This window comes from Budorcas taxicolor, chromosome 15 (genome assembly GCF_023091745.1).
Source record: "Budorcas taxicolor isolate Tak-1 chromosome 15, Takin1.1, whole genome shotgun sequence".
NCBI lineage: Eukaryota > Metazoa > Chordata > Mammalia > Artiodactyla > Bovidae > Budorcas > Budorcas taxicolor.
The window spans coordinates 40190391-40217126 of NC_068924.1; the positions used below are offsets into that span (position 1 = coordinate 40190391).

Consider the following 26736-nt stretch of genomic DNA (forward strand, 5'->3'; position numbering starts at 1 on the left):
TTCCCTGGGCTGCCTGGCCATAGCTGCCCTGCTGATCCCTAGTCCTGCACTCATGCTCTCGCCCTGGGGGAGTCCTTAGAAGACCCTGTTCATAGTCTCTTGTCCACACCCATTAGCCCTGGGTACCTCAGCTCAAGAGCACTCAGGCCAGGGCCTGCTCGTCTGGGCCTCTCTGGGTCTGGCACCATGCTTGCTTTCAGCATGGCACATGCCCAGGCAGAAGGAGAAGGCAGGTCCCTCCCTCCCTCCCCTTGACCCTTCCATAAGGTTTGCTGAGGCCCCCGAACACATGCCTCAGGAGCCTTTCTCTCCGTGGGCCTCAGACGGCTACATTGGGAGCCCTAAGCCCCCTCAGCCAAGGGCTGGTGGTGGAGGGGAGCCCCTGCCCTGAGTACTGTCCTGGGGGCCCCTTGCCCTCCAAGCCTCAGTTTCCAGCTTGGCAGCGTGGGGCAAGTAACCCCTCCCTGCTGCCTGGTGGTGGAGTCATGAAGGGAGGTGGGACACGGAGCCCACGGGGCTGGCACCATGAGTGGTTGTCAGTGGTTGATACGAGGCCTTTCACCTCCTCTGCCCTTCTTTCCCTCAGAAGCTGCCAGTCCCCAGGCCTGAGCCTGACAGCAGGTCTGGAGCTAAAGCAGCCATGCTCCTGTGGTGACGGGTGACTGGCTGGGCCACAGCGGCCTCTCCCGTGGCCTCCTCCTTCTTCTGGGCCTCGGGGTGGAGAGATGCCTTCTCTCCCTTTCTTCACTCTCTCTCCTGCTGAGCAGGGCTGGCAGCCTTGAGAAGGCACCTGGACTGGAGGGCTGGGTGCCAGACATACCCTTCTCCTTCAACACTGTGGCAGCTCCTTGCCAGGCAGCCCTGGACCCCAGACCAGGACCCCCAGGAGGGCCCGCTGCAGCCACCCCGCTGCACAGCCTCTGCAGCCCTTTCCCTCACCGTCAGCCGGGGTCTGTTGGGCCTGGACCCCAGCCCCTCCTGTGCAGCCGCCTGAGCCTGGAGCTCATTAGTTCTTCTTATTAAATCCATCTGCTCTGCCTTGAAGAATGGCCCAGAGTCTCCGTGCTCCCGCCGCGGGTATGTGAGGGGGAGGGCTGTACACAGACTCCACTGTGTGTGCCGGGTGCGGCACCCTGCAGGGCAGTGGCCTGGGCGTGCTGGGTGTATGAGGGCCCTGCCAGCCTGGAGGCCATTCCCGTGGGCTGAGACTGGGATAAAGTGGGCCTTCCAGGGCGCATGGGTCAGCTGTTCTGCCTGTCACTGACGAAGCTGCTCCCTCCTCCCCGCCTAGGAGTGCATCATTGACGAGGACTGCGGGCCCAGCAGGTACTGCCAGTTTTCCAGCTTCGAGTACTCCTGCCAGCTGTGCCGGGACCAGCAGACAGTGAGTGTACCCAGAGACCCTGGGGCAGCAGCACCTGAGCCATGGGAGCCCAGGCAAGGGCACCTGTGGGAGGAGGCCAGCAGCCCATGGTTCGCAGCTGGGCTTCCCGAAAGCCTCCTAAAGGGCCCCAGCACGTCCACACTTGAAAGAGCTAGTCCATAGTGCCCGGTGGGGCTGACTCCTGGGGTGATCAGGAAGCCGTCTGCAGACATGCTGCCACCCTGCCCACCTAGTGATCTCTGGGCCCATCGCCTGCCTCATAGATACCAGAGATAGGGGGAGAGGGCTGAGGAGGAGGCCCCACCTCGTCCCTTCCCTGGGGAAGACCCGTCCCAGCCAGCAACAGCAGGGCAGCCCTTGGGCAGGGAAGGGTCAACCCACCCCCACATCTTCCTCCCAGTCTGCTCTGAGAGGGTAGAAGGGGGCCCACAAAGAAGCCAGAGCATACTCCAGCTGGAGGTTCCACCAAGAAGCAGGAAGCCAGGGAAGAGAGACTTTCCCTTTGCCCAACAGATGCTTTGGACCCGGCCATATATAGGCTTTCTTGTCCTTTCTGTTATTAAGGCAATCACACGGCCTGATAGGGCTTCCCAGGTGGCGCTAGTGGTAAAGAACCCACCTGCCAATGCAGGAGACACAGGAGACGTGGGTTCAGTTGGGAGGATCCCCTGGAGGAGGGCATGGCAACCCACTCTAGTATTCTTGCCTGGAGAATCCCATAGATGGAGGAGCCTGGTGAACTACAGTCCACAGGGTCCCAAAGAGTCAGACACCGCTGAGCAACTAACACTCCCTCCCTCCCTCATGACACGTTTAGGAAGTCGAGGGCTTCTTGCTGCCCCACCTGGCCCTACCTGTGCTTGGGCGGCTGCTGGGTGCCACACCCTCTGTGACTCCAGGGCCGAGGCACCCAGGGCCCGCCCATCCACGGGGCTGCCCAGGCTTGGGCCTTCGTTTAGTCAGGCAGTCAGATTCACGCTGCTGCCTGTGTCTGTGGGCCAGAAGCCATCTTCCTACCTGATAACAGGAGGCGAGGTCCAGGTCTGTGGGGGAGCCGAGACGATGCGACTGTCCTCTGTGAAATCTCGAGCTGCGCAGGACTCCTGCAGATGCCATGCTTCCCTCCACCTGCCCAGCCCTCGTCTCCATCCCCTTGGCATCCCTACAAGGCCTGCAGACTGAGGAGCTTGGTTTCCTCCTGTCTGTAATGGGAGGAGGATGTGGGTTCACTGAACTGTGCTATCTCCAGGATCAGGTGTAGGGACAGGCTGGGCTCCCCCAGGTCTGTGAGCAGCTGGATCGTGTATCTTCCCTCCTCCTGCAGCTCTGCACCCGAGACAGCGAGTGCTGTGGAGACCAGCTGTGTGTGTGGGGTCGCTGCAGCAAAACTCCCACTGCAGGCGGCAACGGGACCATCTGTGACAACCAGAGGGACTGCCAGCCGGGGCTGTGCTGTGCCTTCCAGAGAGGTGCGTGGGCTCCCCCTTGGGTGCTGGGCAAGCCCCGTCCCACGTGCCAACACACTGGGCCTCCTGGGACCCTGCCCACGCCATCACACCTTTTTAGGGACCCCCTCCTGGGCAGGGTCCCTAGTACTCATTGGTATGCGTCTAAGCCTCACGACCTCTGCCTGGGGCCAAAGGCCAGCTCTCTGTGTCCCTGTCTGTTTTTTAGGGTGGGGGGCTGTGATGCCTAGAAACTTAATTCTTTCAGGATGCATGAGCCTGAGGGAGGGACACCCCCAGATGTGTGGATGAGGGCAGACCCTCACCCTACTCCTCATCCCCAGGCCTGCCCACTTTCTTGCCAGTGGGCCCCTTTTCCACTGCCCCCCCAGGTGAGGCTGGCTCAGCACTCCCCAGCCCCTCCACTGCCCCAGTCCAGTGGTGCCCGCTGCCCCAGCGCTTTTCCTCAGGGACATGGCTTGCTGGTAGCATTCCTCTGGGAGCAGTGGTTGCTCCTGTCCTTTCACTTCAACTAGACCCTTCAGTTGGCCTTCCAAGGCCTTAGCTGGGTCCAGCTTGCTTGACCTCCTTTTCTCTCCATTCACTCCTCGGGTCTTTCGGGAATCTCATTGCCTCCCTTTCTCACCAGCCCAGCCTCAGGCCTTTGTTGGTTGTGTACCCACCCCCCTTTTTTCCTGTTTTTCTGTTTCTTTATACACACACACACATATACTTCTCATATTTTAATTATACAAATATATTTTCAATGTAGGAAGACTAGAAGGTACAGATAAGTCTTATCTATATCCTTTCAGATTGTTTTTCTTTGAACACACATATATGTATTTTGTTACAGTAATTCCTACCTGTCCAAAAATACTTCAGTGCCCTTTTCTAGTCTTAATTTCTTCAGACCTCTGGCCTCAAAACCCAGAACCAGCCCGTCTCTTCCAGGCAGTCCTAACTGCTCAAGCCTTCTCAGTTTGTTCCCTTCCGAGCCCATGCTGGTATTCTTGTTTCCTACCATTGCATGTCTTCAATCCTAACCTCTACTTTGGGGTTCACAGTGGAAGGTGGGAGGCCGCACCCCATTTCTCTGATCCTTCTCTTGGTGCCTGCCTGCCTGGTGCTGGGCACGCAGAGGTGACTCTCGGCCGGTTCTAGGTCTGTTGTTTCCTGTGTGCACACCCCTGCCCGTGGAGGGTGAACTCTGCCATGACCCTGCCAGCCGGCTTCTGGACCTCATCACCTGGGAGCTGGAGCCTGATGGAGCTTTGGACCGGTGCCCATGTGCCAGTGGCCTCCTCTGCCAGCCCCATAGGTGAGGTCCCACCTGTCCTTCCTGTCGAGGGCCGAGAGCGCAGGAGGTGCCACCCAGTGGGGACCCAGGAGCAGAGGCTAGGGGGAGATATGGATTTAAGACAGGTTTAGTTTGAGGTGTCCTTGGGTTTTCCAGATGGAGGGCCCAATGGCGATCTCTAGAATGAGGGCTCAGGAGGTGTGGCCAGGGCACAGATCTGGGCTCATCCAGGTGGGGATTTGAAGCCTCCTGGATAGATGGCTTTAAAAAGACTGGGTGGGGAGGGCTCCCAGGCCCATCATGACGACAACCAGAGAAGAGGGCAGAGGAGACAGAAGGTGCAGCCAGAGAGGCAGGAGGGGGCCCGGGAGAGCGGCCAGCAGCGTTAGAGGCCGCGGAGGGATGCGAGGCGTCAGGCCTGCTGGAGGCTGGTTTCTCAGTGTGCGTCTCACTCAGCGGCCGCTGCTCTGCCTTCTTTCCCAGCAGAATCCAGGGTGGCTGGGCAGGTAGATAGAACTCTGGGTCCAGCCCATGGGCACAGTGGGTGAGCTCTCAGGGGCTGCTTCTGCCTGGGGGGCTGGGCGGGCAAGGGGCTGTAAGCTGTCAGACCTCGGAGTCCTCGGGGTTGCCCCAGCGGGTCAGTCACAGGAGGACAGACCTGCGCTAGACACAGGAGAGCTGCCTTCTGAGGACACCTGCTCACGGGTGTCCCTCCATCGGGGTGTTCAAAGGCAAGGGGTTAGGGGAAGTTGAGCTGGGGTCGTGCAGCGGGCAGGGCCTTAGTTTGAGGGCTCCCCATTTCTCCCTCCACAGCCACAGCCTGGTGTACGTGTGTAAGCCCACCTTCGTTGGGGGCCGTGACGAGGACGGGGAGAGCCTGGTGCCCAGAGGCGCCCCTGATGAGTATGAAGATGGTAGCTTCATGGAGGAGGTGCGCCGGGAGCTGGAGAACCTGGAGAGGAGCCTGTCAGTGGAGATGGCTCTCGGGGAGCCCAGGGCTGCCTCTGAGCTGCTGGAGGGAGAGGAGATTTAGACCCAGGCCTGTTGTGTGGGTAGACGTGCAATAGAGTAGCTAATTTATTTCCCCAGCTGTGTCCCTAGGTGTGGGCTCACCAGGCTTTTTTCTGTGGCCTCTTCCCAGTACACTTTCCTTCTGGCTTGAAACAACATGAGGGGCTGCACCCTTGTCCAGCACGCCTCGCCCCACTGTGCATCCTCACAGCTCTGGTGCCTGGGGAAGACTGGGGTGTAGGAGGCTGAAGCAGAACAGGGCTGCTAAACTGGTCCAAAGTATTGGCGGCTCCGCCTCTGCTGGTTGGCAGATGGCATGTTTTATTTTGTATGACATTTCCTTGAGTGTTGTTGGGGGCGGGGAGGGGATGGAAGAGGATGCAGAATTTCCCCATGATGGGTTTTAGGGGTATGTTGACTCTCAGACACGTGGAGAAGGATGCCCTGCTTTGCAAACGTAAACCTGTGAAAATGCAACCAGTGAATCTGCCATGCTGCTCCCGCCGTGGGCACAGCCACGCGCTGCCCTGAGCTGCTGCAGGTGAGATGTCTTCTGCGTTGCCTGCATCCATCCTCTCAGCAGTGTCACTCAGCTCCTACCTCTGTGCCAGGGCAGCAGTCCACGTCCTCTCACCACAGCCTGCTGAAGCGGGGTATTGGTCTCCTTGTTGGTCAGGATCTCGGAGGCTCAGAGATGTCATCTTGCTTGCCCAAGTCACAGCTAGTAAAGACCAGAGCAGACTGCCCAGGTGTGACTCCAAGCCCAGGGCTCTCCCTACTGCTCCCCATCAGCTTCCGTGTGCCAAAAGTCCCCACTATGAGGAGGACGAGATTTTTCTTTTTTTTGAGGTACATATGGAACAAAAGTCAACCTAGTTCACATATCCCTATAAGGTTCAACTTCTACTGTTAGAAATACAGCATGCTTGCTGTGGGGGTGGCTGTCATTCTAGCGGAGACAGAAAGTACTAACACTGTCCCCTGTGGCAGTCAGTCACATCAGTAGCCTTAAAGGTACACATGACTGGAGCATAATATACGTTAACTTGCCAGAAACAGTACTTAGGTAATCGTAGGGCCAGGATTATAAATGAAATTTGTAAAATCACTTACCAACAACCGAAGACCATTATCAGCCACATGGAGAAAATCAAACCAAGCAAGGCTCTATGAAATATGGTTGTAATATCCAAGCTGAGAGCACTGAACTGTACGCTGTTCCATAAATGATATTTTCAGGTGTCATGGACTGTTTCCATCATATATGCATCCAGAGTTATTAAATGTTAAAGTCACAATTGTATAAGCATGCTTTCTTTGAGTTTTAAATTATGTATAAACACATATGTTGCATTTAGAAACCAAGCATAAATCACTTAAACTACTCTTTTGTAACTCTTGGACTTTTTTTTTTTTTTAAATAAATAGAAAACCCTTTCAGCCAGAAAAAATAAAAATGAACTGCATTGTCCAAAAAGGAAAAAAAAAAAACAAAAAAACTCCTCCATAATGCAAAATTTCCAGGCAACTGAAGCATCAAAATATTTTAGAAATGTTAACCATTTTTGGATAGGAGTGTCAGTGTTTCACTGTCTCTGGAAGAGTAAATGGAATGTGTAAGCCCTTTTTGGGGCTTCCCTGGTAGCTCAGCTGGTAAAGAATCTGCCTGCAATTCAGGAGACCTCGGTTCAATTCCTAGGTCAGGAAGATGCCCTGGAGAAGGGATAGGCTACCCACTCCAGTATTCTTGGGCTTCCCTGGTGGCCCAGATGGTAAATAATCCGCCTGCAATGCAGGAGACCTGGGTTCAATCTCTGGGTTGGGAAGATCCCCTGGAGGAGGGGACACCAACCATTCCAATATTGTTGCTTGGAGAATCCCCAGGGACCGCAGCCTGCCAGGCTCCTCTCTCCACTGGGTTGCAGAGTCGGACAAGACTGAACGGCTAAGCACACAACCCAGCACATGCCCCTTTTGAGGGGAGGCTGCTTTAATCAATGGCAGTTCCGGACCGAGCACAGATCTTCAGGGACCATAGTTCACAGTAATAAAGCTGCTATATATGAAGGTCAGGGTGATATATGGGTGATGGACACCAGATGAGAGAGTATACTCATATTAAGTCAATCTTCATTAAACCCATGAAGAGTATTTTCTTCATTTAGCAGATGAAATGGAGACTCGAAAAGCTGAAGTGAAAGAGACGTCAAACAAAAACAATTATCTAGTACAGTATGCCCAGGATATACTGATAATTTAAAGATGTGATATACAGCTGTTCTCTCTTCAGTGTCCACAATCATCAGGACCACTCTGCATCCTTATTACTCACCAGATGCTCAGGCCCAGGTGCTGTGATATGCCCCAGGGGTACCAAGTTGATCCAGACAGGGTCCCTTCCCTGAAGGTGTCCCAGCCGAGTGAGGGAGAGACACTGAATGCAGCGTTGACAGAAGGCAAGCCATCGACCCGGCATCTGCAGTGTTGCAGGAGCACATGGGAGCTTGGAGGAGCTGGGCGGGAACTGGCTTTTGGAGATGACAGTTGCTCAGGAGGGCAGAAGGAATAGGAAAGGGCATTTTGGGCCACAGCTGGAGGGAGGCAAAGAGGAGGGATGATGGTATAGAAGAGTGACTGCAAGTAATGCACAGTGGCTAGGAGGTGAGATAAACTGAGCATTTGAAGAGGCCGAAAATTACTTCATCCAAAAATTTATTGAGTACCTACTAAATGTCAGGCCCTATGTAAGGTGTCAGGGAGACGGTGGTACATGAGATAAAACCAGGCTCCTGTCTCCTGGAGCTTATATGCAGGTATATTATCTTGTTCTACTTTGTCATCATAGCCACAAAAATGTAACAACATGAGAGGCTTGACTCAAGTAGCTGGTATATCTCTACTCAGGATTCTAAGTGGAATGTATAAAGGGGGGCAGAGTTTGGTACTGGCGTCGTCCTGCCTAGCCTTCCCAGGAAGGGAAGCAGCATGGGAACTGGCTTTCGAAGATGATAGTTGCTCAGGAGGGCAGAAGGAATAGGGACAGTTAGGAAGATGCAAGTGCCAGACTACCGCCTAAGGGAAGTATTCACAGGGTCTGGCGTTTAGGATACGGGTATCCTTTGGGGGCTGCTACTCTGCTTACCGCAGAATGGAAAATGTCTGGGTCCTTGAATTCGTTGAGAAGGAACGCAGTCCTGCTGTCAGCTATTTCTGGACTCCTAAAGTCAACCACAAACAAGACAGATCAAGTGCTGTTAGTCTATGTTGTTTGAAATAAAAAACAAGCAAAAGGCGAACAAAGTATAGCTTTATGAATCCCAACCCACCTGCTTTCCAGCCTGCAATGGGAAAGCAAGTTTAGAAAATGAAGGGTTTGGGTGTTTGGTACAAGCTCTGAGTCTGAGCCCCACCTTCTGCACAGGTGAGTGGCTGGCTTGTCCACCCACCCAGTCTTAGACTGAGGAGTATAATGGAACAAAAATGATTGCTGCGGATTCTTCCCAGCTTCCTCTTCATACTGTCTTCCTGCTCCCTCTCTTTACTCCTCCAAGTCGTTTCCAGCCTCCCTACCCTGTTTCTTTGGGCTTTTGACACACAGAACAAAGGGGTGTAAGGCAGAAGGATGAGAGCTGAAAAGAGAAACAAGGTGGTCTGCTGTGGTGGAAGAGTGGTATACAGGGAGGAAGTACTCCTGGGGTCTGTGCATCCGCACCAGTCAAGAAAGCCGACTAGAGATTATGTTTTGATAGCCAGACCAGGTTTCTAAAGGCACAGAGCCGAGAGCCGTGGAGCTAGGCATCTCCTCGTAGGGCTTGCTGAGAGGGGTTGCTGCAGTAGCAGCAGCAGCTCAACTGCCTCACGTAAGTTGACAAAAGAACTGGTAAGAAATCCCCTTTTGGAAGATCAGTGTTTGGAAAATAGGTTATTTCTCTCTCTGACTTCCTATGAGGCAGAGGCAATAAAACTAACGGATGCAACTAGAAATAATCATTAAGTGAAGTAAGTCAGAAGGATAAATACTGAATCACTTAGATGTGGGATCTAAAATATGACATAAATGAGCCTATGAAACAGAATCATGGACACAGAGAACAGACTGGTGATTGCCAAGGAGAAAGGGGAGTAGGGCAGGGATTGGGAGTTTAGGATTAGCAGATGCTAACTGGCATATATAGAATGGATAAACAGTCCTACTGTATAGCACAACGAATGATTCACTATCCTGTGATAAACCATAATGGAATGTACGTGTGTGTGTGCGTGAGACAGTGACCTCACCACCACCAACAGGACGCTGCTCTTTGCCCTCTTCCTTACCTTTTCCACCATCCATAGAGCTAGTGCAGAAAGAGCCAGTGGGGAGTGGGAGTGTTGACCACTGCCTCCTTCCCTTGCTAAGCAGAGAGCATCACATCCAGCAGGCACTGTGTGTGTGTTGAGGGGTGGAGACCTTTGAATCAGATGACTGAAAAACTTCATCAGATTGTTTGAATAATGCAAAGTGACTTAAAAGTTACAGAACTGCGAGTCCTCTTCCAGTGTGAAACTGTATTCAATAAAACACAGCTGGTAGGAAAAACAGAACCACTCTACTATTCGTATCTCAAAAAGGTGATATTTCAGTTGGTTACTTCAGCATTATAAAAGGCTGAACATGAAGCATGCTCTCTATACTGGTGGAAGGGATAGGGTGTGAACAAAGGAAGCAGAGACAGAACATGGTACTCACCTTTAAGGCAAGGTTCTGGGGCCCACTGATCCCCTGACATGGTAAATTCTCAGGCCCTGACCAGTTAGACCAGTGAGGGAAGCAGGTGGTGGTACTATCATGGGGGACAGGCAGAACACCCCTCCCCAGCACTCTTTTGCCCTCCTAACTTGGCCCCTAGTCTCTTCTAAACGGTTAAACTGGCAAGTATTGTTTCTGAGTAAAGTTTCGAAAATTAACACTGTATCTAACCAAATGCTCATAGCACCCCCTTCCCCACAAAGGACACTGAAGGAGCATCTTCTGATGTCCTGTACACCAAGCCTATGTGACTACAAACTTTATTTGGGTGGTGAACTCCTTTGGAAACCTGATTTTTAAAAAAAACATTTACTAGACCCCTAGAAAACTATACATGCACACAATTTTGCCTTCGATGTAAGGATTTTTGGCCCTAGAAGGCTTTTGACTGCTAGTGACCAAAATATTGATTTGTTTTGCAAAAATTAGAAATTGCTTAGATGGAATACATTTAGCAAAAAAAAAAACCACTTACGAATTCAGATTATCTATTACATATTGTCTAGACTATAATTTGCAAGTCACAAGTGCAAGAGTTGGTTATTTTTTATGCTAAACAAAGGGACAAAATTCAGAACAGCAGCCAATTGAAAAGGAAAAACTAGCAAATGAACCAGAATAAAAGATTTTATTGTATTCCATACATTCACAGGTCACTTCCAGATTTAGCAATAACACTGCAGTGCTCTGATACTGTGCACTCTTCAGCTCAGACCATGCTGGAAATCCGTAGCTGTAGCTGTCTAGATACCATTCCTAACAGAGCAGCCTGGCAACCAACAGCTGACTGACTGGCAGAATTCACTCCCACTTTCTCAGAAAGTTAAAGGATCGATACTTTCCATTCCCTTACAAAAGAGACTACCAAACACTGTGTAGTATTGAGTTCCTTCCCTCACTTTTTAATCTTGTTATGTACTACTATCCCTTAGTTTGAGAAGCAGACGTGTATCTAGCAAACCTCTGTACAGACCAGCTAAATAACCAAGGCAGAGTAGTGAAAACATAGCTCTTGCTTCTTTGGCCAGAATTCACCCCTGACCTTCAGCCCCTGCCACAGATATGCAAGTACTTGGTTCTCACTGAGTGTGCCTGGCTGACACAAACTCATGTGCCCCACAGTAAAACCTCTTCAAAACTCTGGTGTAAGCCATGGGGGGCAAGGTCACACTTTATTGCACGTGGCCTGCCACAGCCTCAGAAGATTCAGTAGATGAGTGATCACCAGGTTCCACTGTCCCTTGGCTTAGAGGTGCTCACTTGATTCTCTGAGGAAGGCTGACACATGAATCTCTTCACCACAAATTACTGCTTCCATTGCCACGAATCAGTTTGAAATCACCATCCCTTTCTATTGAGATTTTTAAAGTGCAACATGGCACTGAAGAGCAAAAAGCTTTTTCTTTTCTATAATGAAATACACATTTTCTTTACTCTTGGTGTTTGTAATATGCCTGCAATTAGAAGCAGCAAACACAAAACAAACACAACACGGGTAGAAGGCACAGGATGAGGAGCAATATGGAAAGTTCACTATTTACTCTTACAGGAACACCAAACCAAACAAGGCCCCAAACCCATTTTGTTAACAAATCGGTCTCCTCTGTTCCACAGTCAGTCCTTGAAAGGAGAAACCACATTTACTAACCCCTGTATCCCAGGTAAGCAGGCCTGTACCAGAACCAAGTAGCCATCACGTTGCACCAGAAAATCTAAGTGATCCAAAAGACAACTCGTTAACAAATGCTTAACATTTTCCTCTGAGAATACCATCAAGTCTACTAATCCAAACCCAGAATAGTACTGCCATTCAATTTAGCAGAATGCTACATAGTCTATATGGAATAAAAATTAGCCACAAAAATAGCTTAGAAAAGATTTCTTTCTCCCCCTTGTGGAGACTTTTAAGATATTATGGAATTCTCAAATCATTATATTCAAACTGCAACCAACCTTTGTTAATACTATTTTTTAATTCTTTCTTAAAAGGGAAAAAAGGGTAAATTTTTGATTTTGAAATATTGACAGGATCCTCCAAAGTTAAATATTAACATCTTTTCATCTCTTACGAAAACTTTACTGTAAACATACATTATCACAGAATTAACTATTCAATATGTTACAAAATGTTATACTGAAAGAAAACAAATCTCTTTCGAACCCAGATTCTTCATCCACTAAAGTTTAATGACTAAAATACCACCACAGAATGAACAAATGTTTTATTGGCATGTTCATTGTTGTAAACAGCATCTGGCATGAAAAAGTTTTACCAAAACCTTTTTATTGATTTTTATAAATTAGATGGCATTTTCAAAATTGACGTAGAATTGTGTTCACTGAATAGCTAGCTGTATTTAGCAAACTTGCTGATTCTAACAGACTCTGCAATGAAATCACGGTGACTCTATTAGCCTGCGCCATGACCTGACTTCCTAGCAAGTTTATTCAACACGATGTTAAGACGTTTCCCCAAAGTTAAACTACATGTAACTACGTGTCAACTCCAAAAATTAAACTGGGACTTACAAGGTTTTAGAAGATTCAAACTTGAAGTAAAACTTCAAAAATAAATGTACTAAATAGAAACTGAAGCCACTGAACAGAAAAACCTCATTAACAAGGGCAAATACAATCGTATGGGACCCAGTGCTGAGGAACCTCACTGAGGGTTACATTTACAGACTGCTATACCTCTCAATGTACACAAATGTACATCATGAATGATATGTAAAAGGAATAACCATGGGAAATAGCTGAACTGCAATTATGGTAACTCAATAGGATCAATTTTATTTACATGCTGAATGAACGAGTGAAACGAATTCTCTACATCCATAACTTACGTACAATCAGTTATAATTACAACACTGCAGCAATTTGAGCTGCCACCTGCTGGGAGCGGTCTAGGGAAATGTTTTGATGTTCTAGAATAATGTTCTTAATACTTTGCCAAAAATGAAAAAAATAAAAACACAACTTCACGATTCTTTACTGGGTTATGGCTGGTTCTAAGATTTTCTTTCTTCAGCTCCTGTTTTTGCTGCTTTCCAAGAGTCAACACACGTTGCATTTACTTCTGAATTGTCAATGAGGTAATGTGTGTATCAGTGAAATAAACAGAAAATTCATTCATTCATGGCCTTTGCACAGCTTTTATTATTAAGCTATGAGCATCCTGTTTGAGGCTGGTTTTACTAGCGGCTATGTGCACATCTGTCCGCAAGAAAAGAAGTTTACTCGTTCCCCGTCCCACTTTCCTAGTAGCAGGTTTCGCTGTTCTTTTGCACATCCCTTTTCACTTTACAGTACATTTGACTATAGTGCACAACATGATTCCAAGTCAAAACAGTGGCCCACTGGGCACTGAGCTTCTGATTGGTGAAGGGCCATCCAATCAGTGCTGGTGTCACTGGGTTACCCCCAACCATGTCCGGACAGCATGGCACTACACAGTAGCAGTGAACCGTCTAATTGAAGCCAGAATCCCCCAGGGAAAATGCTACACTAGCAGAGTCAGTCTTGAGTTAGATCTTTATTTGGTGCTCCATCCAGATAAATTTTTAGTGCTTTCTCTTTCCGAGGTGAGTATGTTACACGATGTCCTGTTTTCTGGAGTCGACTGCTTTCTTTTTTCATCAGTTCATTTCTCTGCTCATCTGTCAACTCCATTAATTCTTCTGTTCTATCCCTACATTTAAAATATTAATGACACATTAGACCGGTATACATACCATCTGCCTCCTTTATGTTTAAAAGCTACAATGCTCTTCAATGAAAAAATTAAATCTGATTGTCACCACTTGTTATATAACTTATACTAAGATGTCCTAGACTTCTAATGTGTTTATTATGTTAACACAACACTCACTTCTAAAAATGGCATAGAATAATTTCCATGTTACTATTAGTATATAATGGCTATCATTTATTAAACATCTATTTATAACAGCCATTAGGCCAGTGTTTTTAAATGCAGTATTTCAAATTCTCATAAAATCCTGCAAGGCTGACATTACTGATGCCATTATACAGATGAGGACCTAGGTAAATAAATAACGAAGCGAAATTTGAATACGTATCTGCCAGGCTCCAATGACTACTCTTTTTCCTCTCTCTGTGTACCATGACAGATCCGGTAGCCACTAGCCATGTGTGTCTACCGAAGTATGTAAGATCCAAATTGAGATGGGAGGCAAGTGTAATAAACACATATTTCTAAGACTACAAGGAAAATTATGCAAAATATCTTAGAAATGATTTTTATATTGTTTACATGTCATAATGATATTTTGGATATAGTGGGTTAGAAATACTTATTAAAATAATATTATCTTTCTACATTTTAGAACGTGGCTAACTAGAAATTTTAAAATGCAATATATGGCTTGTATTGTATTTCTACTGGTCAGGGCTATTCTATATCGTTAACAATCATAGGGCTGTTTATGAAAAATAAGATGTACAACAAAAATGTGGTATCTCTAGAAATAACCAAAACATTGTGAATGTTACCTATAAAATATGACTGCACCATCATCACAGATATAAAGAGGCCACACATTCAGGGTAGAAACTTTGGGATTCCAGTCCAAATCCTGATGAATATCCAGGACAGAAATATCGCAGGGAAAAGTTCCTCTACCCTAAGGAAAAAAGAATGAATGAATGAATGTCACTGTTGGCCATGTTTACTTAGCACTAGTACCCAGATTTAAACACTTTCAGGGTCTTACCTTGGCAAACTCAATATCTTCTAAAGGAATTCCACTGATTTCATAAAGCTGTAAGAGTAAACATTTTACATGAGTTCACCTAAAAACTAAGTTTTCTGAAACAAGCAATTTGCTTTTCACCTTGTGAACAAAGAAATAGTTTTGATTTTTTTCCAAAGAAGTAACATGTTTGATATAAAATTTCTTGAAAGCAGGAAGTAGAACTATCTCCCCAGTCCACCTACAAGTACCATGTCTCAAAATATCAATTTAGTATTAATATATTCCTTCCAGACATTTTCCTATGCATATATAAACTATATACACATTTATAAAATACATAAACCTGCATCTATGAAATACATAAACCTGCATCTATGAAATACATCTATATGATAACTTTATATAACCTATAAAAAACAGCATACAGAGTAACCTTATTCTCTTCACCAGTTGAAAAATATACCATTTTATTTCCAACTGATGGACATTGAGCATGTTTTTAGGTTTTCCCAGTTACAATTCTATACAGTATGTATACTTTGTATATATTTCCTTGCATATCTCTACAAATTTCTTTTTACTGAATTCTTAGATGTGCAACTGCACGTGTGAAATGTTTATAAACAATGTCAGGCTGAACCCTGAAAAACTTATGTCAATTTAATCACTTATCAAAGGTGTAGGATATTGCCTGTTTTACCCAAGCCATGATGACTCTAGGTCCCCAACTTCCAAGATCTAATGCCTGATGATCTGAGGTAGAGCTGATGTGTGAATAATAAATGTACTGTGCTTGAGTTATTCCCAAACCATCCTCCTTCCCCTACCCTGCCTGGTTCAAAGAAAAATTACCTTTCATGAAAATGGTCCCCAGTGCCAAAGAAGTTGGGGACTATTGCTCTAGATATTTTTATTTTCTAAATCTTCATTATCATTTAAGAGGTAAAAAAGTGCTACTATTGTCTTCTATTTTTAATCTTTTTTTTGCTGCTGTTATTGTTTTAACTTGTATTTCTTGTTCTATGAATTGCCTATTCATGTTCTTTGCTTATTTTAAAATTAGACTGTCCAGTTTATTAATTTGTATATCCTTTTAAATTTGGACATGTCTCACATATGTTTCATGTTTTCCCCTTTCTTTTAGTTTTATTTATGCGTTGCTTTAAAAAAATTTTTGGAGGGGGTGCTGTGCAGAAGATTTAACTTTTATATTGCCTATCTTTCCTTTTCTGGCTTTTGGTATTATACTCACAAATACATTTCCCTCTATGGGATTATAAACTTATTTTCAATATATTCATCTAGAACATTTATCATTTCACTATATTTTTAAATATAAATTTAATGCATTTAGAATTTTTTGGTGTGAAATATGGAAATACATTTTTTCCCAAAATGCCAACTGTCTTAGTACCTTTCTCCAGGGATCTTTAGGAGTCTCACCTTTGCTAACCCTAACCTTCAGCTGGATTCTCTATTTAATTATACTTCATCTGGTTTTTTAAATATATATAGCAATTTACTCTAGTAACTCTAATCCTAACTACTTAGGGCAAAGTTGATCCAGGTAATAGAAAGCGGGGGCTCACTTCTAGATGGCCAGAAGTCAACATAATTTTTCAAAGCATCAGTAGCCCTAAGAAACAATGGCCATGTGGCACAGGTGTGACTGAAACAGAGAGGCTGCCGCATCAGTGTCTGGCACTCACTTCGTAGGGTCTTTCTTATGCAACACACAAAAAAGTGTATGTTAGTTCATTTTGTTTAAAATGAGTGTACCTTCTCTCGCAACTCATCAACACTACTGCTTTCCAACACAACCTCCTGGAAGGGATCCAACTTCATCTCTGAAGGCCTCCACCGTCTTGACAAAACTGCAAGTTGTGACATGGACTTCATCTTCTCTACCCCTAAGAATATGCAAGAGTAAGCCATCATTCTGTTTACTCTAAAGATTCATAATATGCCTTTTCTTATACTGCCTCAAAACCAAAAATATTTCCTTCAGGCATTATTCTTAAAAAGCAGGCATAAAAGAAACTAGTTAACCCAAGGAGGTTTTCAGCATGAAATACTCCCTCTCCCCACTCCAGTCTCAGAAGATAATCCGTTAACCCCCCAAGCTTTCCTTCCACCAGGACTCCTAATTTCACTCTCGTGAGTCTTGCTGGACACTGCTCTCCCAACTACTCTCATCTTTGGACCTCTAATCTTTGCCCTTCTGTTGGCTCCTATCATCCCACAATCTAAAATCATAATCAAACAGCCTTCATTTTATCTTTTTTCATTCAAGCTATCATTAATCCTTCTCTTTTACTCCCAAACTTGCTGATTCTTCAAAACCCAGCTCAACTGTGACCTTTCTCTTTGATGTACAAAAGAGCCAATTGCACTGATGTGTTTCTTAGCACCTATCATTTTGGAATGACAGGTTTGTAGTTCTGGTTTTCCCATACACTGTGCATCTCGAGGGCAACCACTGGTCTTTATTCATTGTTGCAGCACCATGGGTCAGAATGTCCGGCAAATTACAGGCTAATGCTTCTTAGATTTAATCACATGACTTAAATCTTACTCAAGTTCTTTGATGCTAAAATATATACTGAAATGATACTGATGCAAGGATCCACCATTCAGTGACATATTCTGGCTAATTCATCTCCACCAATATATACTTCCTAACAAGGGTGACGTCTATGTCCTTCATCTCTTCTTGGCCTACCCAGACACAGGGATTACTCTGTAAGGCCCCAGATACTCAGAGAAGGAATAACTGGTAATACACATTGCTCTTCTAGGTCACTGTTACACAGTTATACAGGAAACTGGGACACAGACAGGAACACCTACACGGAGCGCACTGTGTGCAGAGGAGGGCAGAGATCAGGACATTGTCAAGGCATCCATCTACAGGCCAAGGACCATGAGACTGCCAGAAAACCACCACCAGGAGAGAGGCGTGGAGCAGACTCCCCCCACCGCCAGGAGAGGGGCGTGGAGCAGACTCCCCCCACCGCCAGGAGAGGGGCGTGGAGCAGACTCCCCCTCACCACCAACAGAAGGGACCCACCCTGACAACGTCTTGATCTCAGATGCCCAGCCTCCAGAACTGCGAGAAAATAAATTTCTGTTGTTTAAGCCACCCAGTCTGTGATACACTGTGATAGCCTAGAAAACTAATATTGTTCTCAAAATTTCTGAAAAATTAATAGCACATCCTCAAACCACATAAGCCAAAATGAAACAAGATACTAAAAAACAAACATGGCTAAGAAATGTTTACTTTCAGTAAAAAGTACTAAAAATACAACTCTGAAATTGCAACTTCCCTGAAAGAAGGAATTCATATTCTTAAAATTAGAGAAAAGAAGAAATATTTAAAAGGCAAATGGGGCCCAGAGAAAAGATAGAAGCAGCTCATTATTTGAGAAAAGCTACAGGCTTCTATTATTTCTAGAGAACTTCTGATATTTCTCCACAAAAATAATGATAATACCATCAAGAACTTCAAGGAAAACCTCCCAGTTGCTGGAAATATTAATATCTTCTTCATAAATATGATAATCCAAAAAGACAGTGCCAGGATTCTTCCATGTTTTTTTCCTTAGACGAAACCTACAAACGTGATAAGATATTTTAAACTACTATACTCTGAAATTCTTAACTTAAAAAAAGTAACATGAATCTGACATCAAGGAAAAAATGAAATGTTCAAATACAAAAGTCAAGTGGTTATTCATTAAAATTTTGGGAAAATACAATGAAATGATCTCAAGACATCAAACTGAGTGTCCTGCAAAGGAAGCTCATACCAATTCCTAAATAATTTTGCTTAGTTCTATCATATAACCTACAGTACAAAATTCTGAACAGTACAGGAATTTAAAAGTCTTCGTTTTAGAAAATCATACCAATCCATGTCAATTAACCACACTGTCTTTCTTCAAACTGCGATGACACTGTGATTTTACTTTACCTGTCAATACTGAGCTCTAAACCACACTGCTCCCTGAGTTGAGGAATTAACTCCTCTTTTGATTGCCGTACAGTCATTCCTTTAGCAAAAACAGCATCTAGCAGAAACTTGCATGGCTAGGATAGTAAAGACAAACAATTACACCCTGAATTACACATTAAAATGAAGATCAACAAAACATTTTATTTGTACTTTATAGTGTGACAATTACTGGACTGGGTTTAGGAGTCTGTCTTCCTATATTTAAATCTTGGCTCCATTACTTACTAACCCTATTATCTTGAACAAGTTTACTTAACATTTCTGTACCTCAGTTCTCTCATCTGTAAACTAGGGACAGTATCTTCCTCAGAGTCATTGTGAAGATTAGATATGATAATACATTCATATTTCTCTTCTTATAATACAATGATCATCACCTTTATAGAGTAAAATGAGGGAAATGATTACTAATTTTGCAAATACATCCATTAATTGTCTCAAAAGAGATACAGAATCCACAAACCCCAAACTCAAAGATAAGCCAAAATGAGTGTAATGAATCACACATAAGAGATATAACTGATGCCTAATAAAATATTTGTTGAACAAATGAAGGCATTTTATGAAAACATTACCCGCTTATTTGCTGTTTTTCACATCTGTCTAGGTCTTCATTGAGACGTTATAAATGTCTTAAAAATAGTGTCTCTGTCTTATTCTTCTGGGTATTTACCACCATTTTAAATATCACAGGAATATTTTATTACTCCCCTAGAACATAGTCTGTTTAGATTCTTAATCCACCGTTTAAAAGCAATATGAACTTGGGCATGTTAACTTCTCTGTGCCTATGTTTCCTAACCTATATAGTGGGAATAACAGTACTTTTAAAATAGAGTTAACTGATGAGGATTAAAGGAGTTAATATCTGTAAGCACTTAGAGAACAAAGGGCACTAAATATAATGCTAGTTAAAAAATGACTCTCTGAACTAAAAGAGTATATACTCTCCAGGTCAGCTGCCATCCTTCTGTATCATTATGCAATCATTCCCAGAAAATAAGCATGAACAAAACCACTTTTAAAAAGCAGAAAATGTATGCCATTCCAGCATTTGTATCAACACTTCAGATCAGAGGGGTGACAAAAATGGTCTGAGGGCCACGATCTGGTGCCTGTTTTTCTGAGTGACATTTTACTGGAAGGAAGTCACTGCTGTTGGCTTATGTATTGCCTATGTCTGTTTTTGTGCTATAATGGCAGCACAGAGTAGCTGCAACAGAGATAGTACGGCCTGCACAACTGAAACATTCCCCAGAAAGAAATATTCCTTCTGTGTGTTGTGCTGTGCTTAGGTGCTCAGTCGTGTCTGACTCTTTGCAACCCCTTAAACTGTAACCTGCCAGGTTCCTCTGTCCATGGGGATTCTCCAGGCAAAAACACTGCAGTGGGTTGCCATGCCCTCCTCCAGGGGATCTTCCCAACCCAAGGATAGAATCCAGGTCTCTTGCATTGCAGGTGGATTCTTTACTGTTTGAGCCACCGGGAAAGCCCTTTCCTTCTTTAGAGAGATAAAAAGAAATGTCTAGTAATAAAATCTGTACACTGCATGTTTTTAATAACTACCCGAAGAGACCTTACATTGCTTGTTAAGTATGTTACTTACCTCTTGTTCATTGACTAGAAGCTGGTATACTTTAACTCTGTATTCTCCTTTTTTAAGTGCTCTTCCCAGTCTAATTGTAATCTACAAATTAAACACACTTTTTAAGATGTACTGTCTCAGTAGAATAAACTACCCATTCTCACCCCAACTGTTTAGGAGTCTCCCCCCAATTCTCTAGATTCTGGGCTGTTTGAGAACAGGTGTATCTTTTACTTCTGATTCCCCAATGCCTAGAATAGTAACTGACACACAGTTAACATTTAACAAATGTTTGTTAGATGAATGCAGAAAACAATAACAAAAAAACCCAATAATCACTAAATAATCCTTTTAGGGTATCTATTTCATCTTACTTGGAAGTAGTGTAAGATGTTCTCAAATCTATCATTTAAAACAGACTCTAATTATTCAGAATTATTTTTATCAACCTTATTGTCATCTGAAAACGATGAAAGTGTCTCATTCAGCCGGACGCTCTCAAACTCTTGATTGCTGGCGTACACGCGAAAGACCTTGAAGTGAGAGGACAAAACTCCAACAAAGGGCTCTAAATGTTGTTTGAAAGTGGCCAGAGTAATTCTTTTGTCAACATGCACCATCAACCCTAAGCGCATAAACACACAGACACGCACAAAAAAGAACAGAAACAAAAACGTAAAAGAAACCTCTTTAGAGTATAAATATAGCAGATTATAGATTGCTAACTACACTGTGAGCAGGAAAAAGCACCCCTTTTCAGTCACTTGGCTTTTAGCCAATGTACTACACTAAATGGATACGGACACTGAGCATATGCTACGCGTAATCCGATAGCTTTAAACATTCTGAGGCATTTAAGTGTGAGATATTTGCTTATTCGTTTTGGTCACTAATTTAGAAATCAAACTTTCAGGAATTTTTTTCAAATACATACATTTTTAGTTCTACACAGCAGCAGTGTAGGCTTTGGCTGCGTCTCACCCCTGCCTCTTCTGCTTCCTTACTAGCTGTCAAGACACAGAGCAAGTCACCAGCCTCCGTACCTGCATTTTGTCATTTGAAAAATGGAGATAATACAGTACCTATCTCATAGTATCTTACTGTCCATTCAGTGAGGTTAATAAGTTATTCATGCTTTTAGAATAGTTTCATAATAGTAATAACCTCAAAATCTAATTTTTTAGATTAAAAAATTAGTAAATCTAGTTCTGGGATTTCTACCAAAAATGTCAAGACTAGCATACAAAGATGTCTGTCTTATCATGTAGTTGGTTGGACTGTAACAGAAATACCTACATGGATCAGAAACTCCAACCTCCTCTAAGCTTCAATTTAAGCTCTCTTTCCATTACAATATGGACTTCCCTGGTGGCTCAAATGGTGAAGCATCTGCCTACAACATGGAAGACCCAGGTTCAATCCCTGGATTGGGAAGATCTCCTGGAGAAGGAAATGGCAACCCACTCCAGTACTCTTGTCTGGAAAATCCCATGGACAGAGGAGCCTGGTAGGCTACAGTCCATGGGTTTGCAAAGAGTCAGACATGACTGAGCGACTTCACTTTCACTTTCTTTTGCATTATAGTAGGATTATCTTTGATGTGCTTTATTTTTTTCTAATGCTTATTATTTTAATCTTTGTCCTTTATTTTATAAGCCACTCATGATGTTACTTTTGGAGTATACTCATGACTTCTGGAATATATTTCTTACTCTGATCCTCATATTCTATTAGAGAGGAAAACATCACTAGTTGCCTCCTTCTCTTGTAACAGACAGTGCCGAAAGCAAAAGCTGCCACAGAGTCCCAGGCTCATGGTTTCTCTGCAGCCCTAAGGCTCTCTGTAGGGCAGACCACAGGTTTCTGTGAAATTTACATGAGACGGGAAGGATGAAACCTTTATATACTCTTGGTTTCCATTTTCAAGTCATCCCAACTAGGATTGATGAAATTTTTCTGAATGGATTTTTCAAATAATGTCTATTTACTATTTTCCTGGTTATAAAATACTGGTTCACTAGAGAAAACTGTGACAAGTATGAATTAGCAGAAAACATACAGTGATGAACTTTATTTACTGTATATACCATTTGAGGCAGTATATCTTTCACTTTGTTTAAAATGTCTATTTTTAAGCTTTAAGGAATGTTCCTACATATTAACAATCTAGCTTTTGGCAAACAAACCTCTATTTATTAACCAGAGAGGGGTTAGATTTCTTGAGAGAAGGGTGTAATGAAAAAATTTCTTGATTAGAAATGAGCAGCCTATGGCTGGATTTCAGTTTTGCCACTTTGGTCTGATAAATGGCTATAGGTACTTATCCAATCTCTGAGCCTTAGTTTTCTCATGGGATTATTACCCAGTCTCATTGACTGTTGTTCAACAAATGTAGTACATTCTAAGGCATTACTCAAATAAAAGCTATCACTGCCGTTTTGGTTTCTCTCATAACTCCTAGTAATGCTGTTATCACAGGAAGACATGAATGTTCGTTGGTTATTGATATAGTCCAATATGGTGATTAGAACCAAGTGTTCTGGAGTTAGATGGCCTGGCTGGAATGAAGTTCTTGTTCCCCTTCACATATTAGATTTGTGACTTCAACTAACCTCTCTGAACTTCAGTGATCTCTATTATAAAACAAAGATAACAATCTTCATATCTCAAAATGTGTTTTCGGGTCAATACATGCAAAATGCTTAACACAGCACTGACAAAGTGTCAGCTTAATCGATGAGCTATAATTACTTAGTGGTTTTACAGAACACCATCATATCGATTTTCCTATCTATGCCTTCATACAGAAGAGTTCAGTCTCTTCACAGCTGCAACTTTAAAGTGCCCTCAGAAGCTTTCCTTTTTCATTCTTTTATGTATTTCTTGAAAGAGGTGGTAACCAAAATTGTACAAAGAGTTGAAGTGCAAATACATGACCATTTTTATTACTCTGGCCTTCCTATTTATAACCTACTGCCTGCAGATTACAACTGGGTCACACTTGGACAGTATTTTCAAAGAGGTCTATAAGTACTCCCTGAAACAATTCCTGGATTGTAACTAATTGCTTCAAGACCATCATTTTAAGTGTTATTTGGTTATTACCTAAATGAATTGCCTATACAGTGCAGGACATACCACTCTTCAGGTATCAAATTCTCTGTTTACCCATTCTACCTTGCCATTTCATCATTCTGGATAATCTGTATTTTACTTGTCATCCACATTTCCCAAGCATCTACTTTCAGATCCCTGTGGAACTGTGACGAAGCAGTCGTAGTACAGATTCCTGAAACACTTGGCTGCTGGCTATCATCCCCATTCCCTTCCCCCTAAGACAGTTTGTTAAACACGGAAAGACACTTTGCAGGGTTTTCCCCTTTTCTTCTCAAACAACCTTTTGTATAGCTTCTGAATACTTAAATAATTCGCAGATGATGATTTGTCTTCATCACATGCTTTACTATTTCCATGAATGCTAGTAAATTAGCCCACAATGTATTTCTAAAAAGGTTAAAATGGTCACCAGGCTCCTTTGTAAAGATTCCATTAACTGTTTTAAGATGGAAGTGAGACCCTTCAAACTCTAATTCTAAAAGCCCCACTGAATCTTTCCTACAGTTGAATGCAGTCAAATTTCCAGTACATCATTCAAAAACAAACTCCTTGAAAGAAATTTCTAACCTTTTTCCATAGAGAAGCTATTTTTAATTTCTGCAATGCTCTTGAAGGGTTGAGAATGATAAGAAAGCAGTGTAGGTACTAGCTATCTTTCCTTTACTATGATGTGAGAAAAGAAACAGCGGTTAGCAGTGAGAAGGTGGAGAAATGAGTACTAGGCTTGCAACTGGAATACCTGAATCTGATCCCAGCAGTGTGACCTACTAACTGTGTGACCTCAGGCAAATTATTTAACTTGTATGAGCCAGTTTCTTCATCTGTGAGATGTTTAACAATATCAATTTCACACAGCTGCTGAGAACTAAATAAAATAACATGTTAACGAGGGCTGTAAGTAAAAAAAACCCATGAAAATTAAAATTTAAGTATTACTATGATAGAGTTTTTCTGTCTCCATTTTAATCTACCAATCCACATTTTCCCACTCGAGTTTCTTTAAGATATAGGTATGTATGGATGTCAAATAATTATGCTGTTTTTGAACCTACTTAAAAACACAAACTTATGTATTTTTACCACTGATTTCATAATTTCTATCACTTCCTTTTAAAAGATCCAATTTTCAGACTGTACGCATCACAGCATTTAGCTAACACAGTGGTTTTTTGGGCACCTTCTCTCCATGAGATGAAGCATAATGCTGCGCTTCTATCATCCCTACTTCTAACAAATACATAGGGCCTGGGTACAGCTTATATTCAGGAAATAGCAGCTGTGGAGGCATGCAAATGGAGAAATGAAGAGTGGGACTCCCTTACAAACTAACAGGACCAAGTGCGTTCATACTAGAGGTTTAACCTTTAGCAATGGTCCCACTAGTTACTAGCCATATATGTATTTTTGGGAAAGTCATTCACCCTCTCTGAGTTTCAGCTTTCTCATCAGAGGATATCAATGTCTATTTTATTACTCTCAGAGAAGCTTCAAGTGAGACCAAACAAGTGCTTTGAAAACTAAAATATAAAAATATAAGGGGTAATATTAATATTTGCCTTTCAGACTAATGCAAAGTATTTAGGTTTTCAGCTATTTCCCTTTTAAACTTGAAGAAATATTTTTGTATCTTGCACTTGTTTGTCCTGTTAATTCTCTGGCTGGTTTTAGTTTGATATTTTATGAATTCTTTTATTAAGTCTCATACAATGTTATGTTTTTGTTGTTGTTTGTCCAAGTGCCCAAATCACTTCCTTTCTGAGATCATACAATTCAGAATTTCTAGTTTATATCTTGCCTGAGGCTTCCTTCAAAGAAATGTGGGGGAAAAGGTCCCTTTTCTTTCTCTGACTTTCCCAGTTAGTTATGTACTCTTTAGGAGGTGTAGGAATGGTGCACCTTGGAGTAGGTGATGGAAGAAAGGGAAGGAATGCACAAATTAAAATTTTTTCTAGGCACTGAATATTAAAGTTTCTAGAGTGCCTGGCCTTTTTTTGTATATTATTTGCCATTTAAACTATTTCTTTTCCTTTTTAAAATTTTGTACTGTTATTATAATTCTTTCCTTTAAAAATATTCTTAATTTCTTTCTTTTTAACAATCATCTCACCAGAGTCTGGACATCATTCCATCACAGGTCTAAGAACACTGCTCACTACAACTCATCAAAAATGAAAGCAAGGAAGAGAGAGGATAATCTTATAATCCAGGATGCTACAGGTAATCTTAGGACAAAGCATTTCTCTTAGCTGATTCTTCTCAACTAAAAACTTAAATGAACTGATAAAAAAGACTGAGGCTGTTTCAAGAAGCAGCCTTTTTCTTTAAAGCACATACATTTATGTCCTTCCCCAGAACCTTCATCTGCAGCATAGGGCTCTGCTTTGAAATACATGTACTGTATTTCTCCCCTACTCTTGCCGCTCTCATCATATTCACTGTCCGTTCCAGAGTCTTCTTCTGCTGTATCCCAGGTCTCCTTTTTCCCTTCGTTCGCTTTAGTTCTTCTACTGCTCGTGATGCTGTGAGAGTCAAGTCCATTAGCCAAAGGGATCTGAGCATTATCTGCATTGCACAAAGTATCACTGCTATGACTCGAGCTAAGAATATCACTGTCCACCGAACTTGTACTCCTGTCATTATTCACATCGGAATCTGACCGCTCTTCAGATTGAAAATTTTCAGGATCAGAAGTCTGCATATGCTGTTCCAGTTCTCTATTATCCACTGAGGCTGAGGAGTCCCTCTCATTGAGAGGTGATTCAATGTTTTCAAAGTCACTTGTCTCAGTACTCTTGCTGCTGTCCCCATTATCTCCCTCCTGCTGCTGTTGCAGTGACAAGCTTTTGAGTTTTTCAGTGCTTTCTTCTAGAATAGCTTCCACAGACTTTAGGCTCCCTGCAGGTCCTTTGACTCTTTCACAGTCATCATCCATGTTCCCAGAGTCACCCCCAGCTTTCTGGTATGCTGTCCTTTTGGAATAAGATCCTGGAGATTGTTCAGGTAGCAAAACAAATAATCTGATTGTATTTGCATGCCGATCCAGGAGTTTCCATAAATGAGAGTCTGTAAAGGCCATCTGGTAATCCAAAGTCTCAGAGCTTTCAACAAACACCTAAACAGTAAGTTAAAGAGTTACATTACACCATTAATTTTGGGGACAAGCTCATTCACTGTAAGAATAATATCACATCAATATAAGATAGTGCACAATAGATTATAAAATTTAAGATGATAATGTTTCTAAAGGACATATATATTGTTTTTGGAGACTAAAATAAACTTTATGTTCCTATCTCCTTTTAATTGGCCATAAACTGTCCTAAGATAGATGGGGCACACATATGTGTGTGTGCCTGTCAAATCTCTTGC

The 26736-nt window shown here is 43.1% G+C and overlaps 2 protein-coding genes across 4 annotated transcripts in view; one reads left to right on the forward strand and one right to left on the reverse strand.

Annotated features, from left to right (window-relative positions):
- The window catches only part of DKK3 (dickkopf WNT signaling pathway inhibitor 3), a 51147-nt gene extending 44647 nt beyond the window's left edge, over positions 1–6500 (forward strand). The window contains exons 5-8 of the mRNA XM_052652691.1: positions 1292–1384; positions 2709–2853; positions 3994–4150; positions 4943–6500. Coding sequence (XP_052508651.1) covers positions 1292–1384; positions 2709–2853; positions 3994–4150; positions 4943–5162 — 615 coding nt within the window. The 3' untranslated portion in view covers positions 5163–6500. The remainder of the gene's footprint in view (positions 1–1291; positions 1385–2708; positions 2854–3993; positions 4151–4942) is intronic.
- A 5639-nt stretch (positions 6501–12139) lies between these two features.
- USP47 (ubiquitin specific peptidase 47) overlaps positions 12140–26736 on the reverse strand; it is a 102871-nt gene continuing 88274 nt past the window's right edge. For all 3 annotated transcript variants that reach the window (XM_052652251.1, XM_052652250.1, XM_052652248.1), the window contains 9 exons: positions 25702–26479; positions 20700–20875; positions 20272–20352; positions 18624–18739; positions 18144–18262; positions 16427–16557; positions 14666–14713; positions 14445–14575; positions 12140–13620 (listed from right to left, as the gene is read on the reverse strand). In XM_052652251.1, the coding sequence (XP_052508211.1) occupies positions 13446–13620; positions 14445–14575; positions 14666–14713; positions 16427–16557; positions 18144–18262; positions 18624–18739; positions 20272–20352; positions 20700–20875; positions 25702–26479 (1755 nt within the window). In that variant the 3' untranslated portion in view covers positions 12140–13445. The remainder of the gene's footprint in view (positions 13621–14444; positions 14576–14665; positions 14714–16426; positions 16558–18143; positions 18263–18623; positions 18740–20271; positions 20353–20699; positions 20876–25701; positions 26480–26736) is intronic.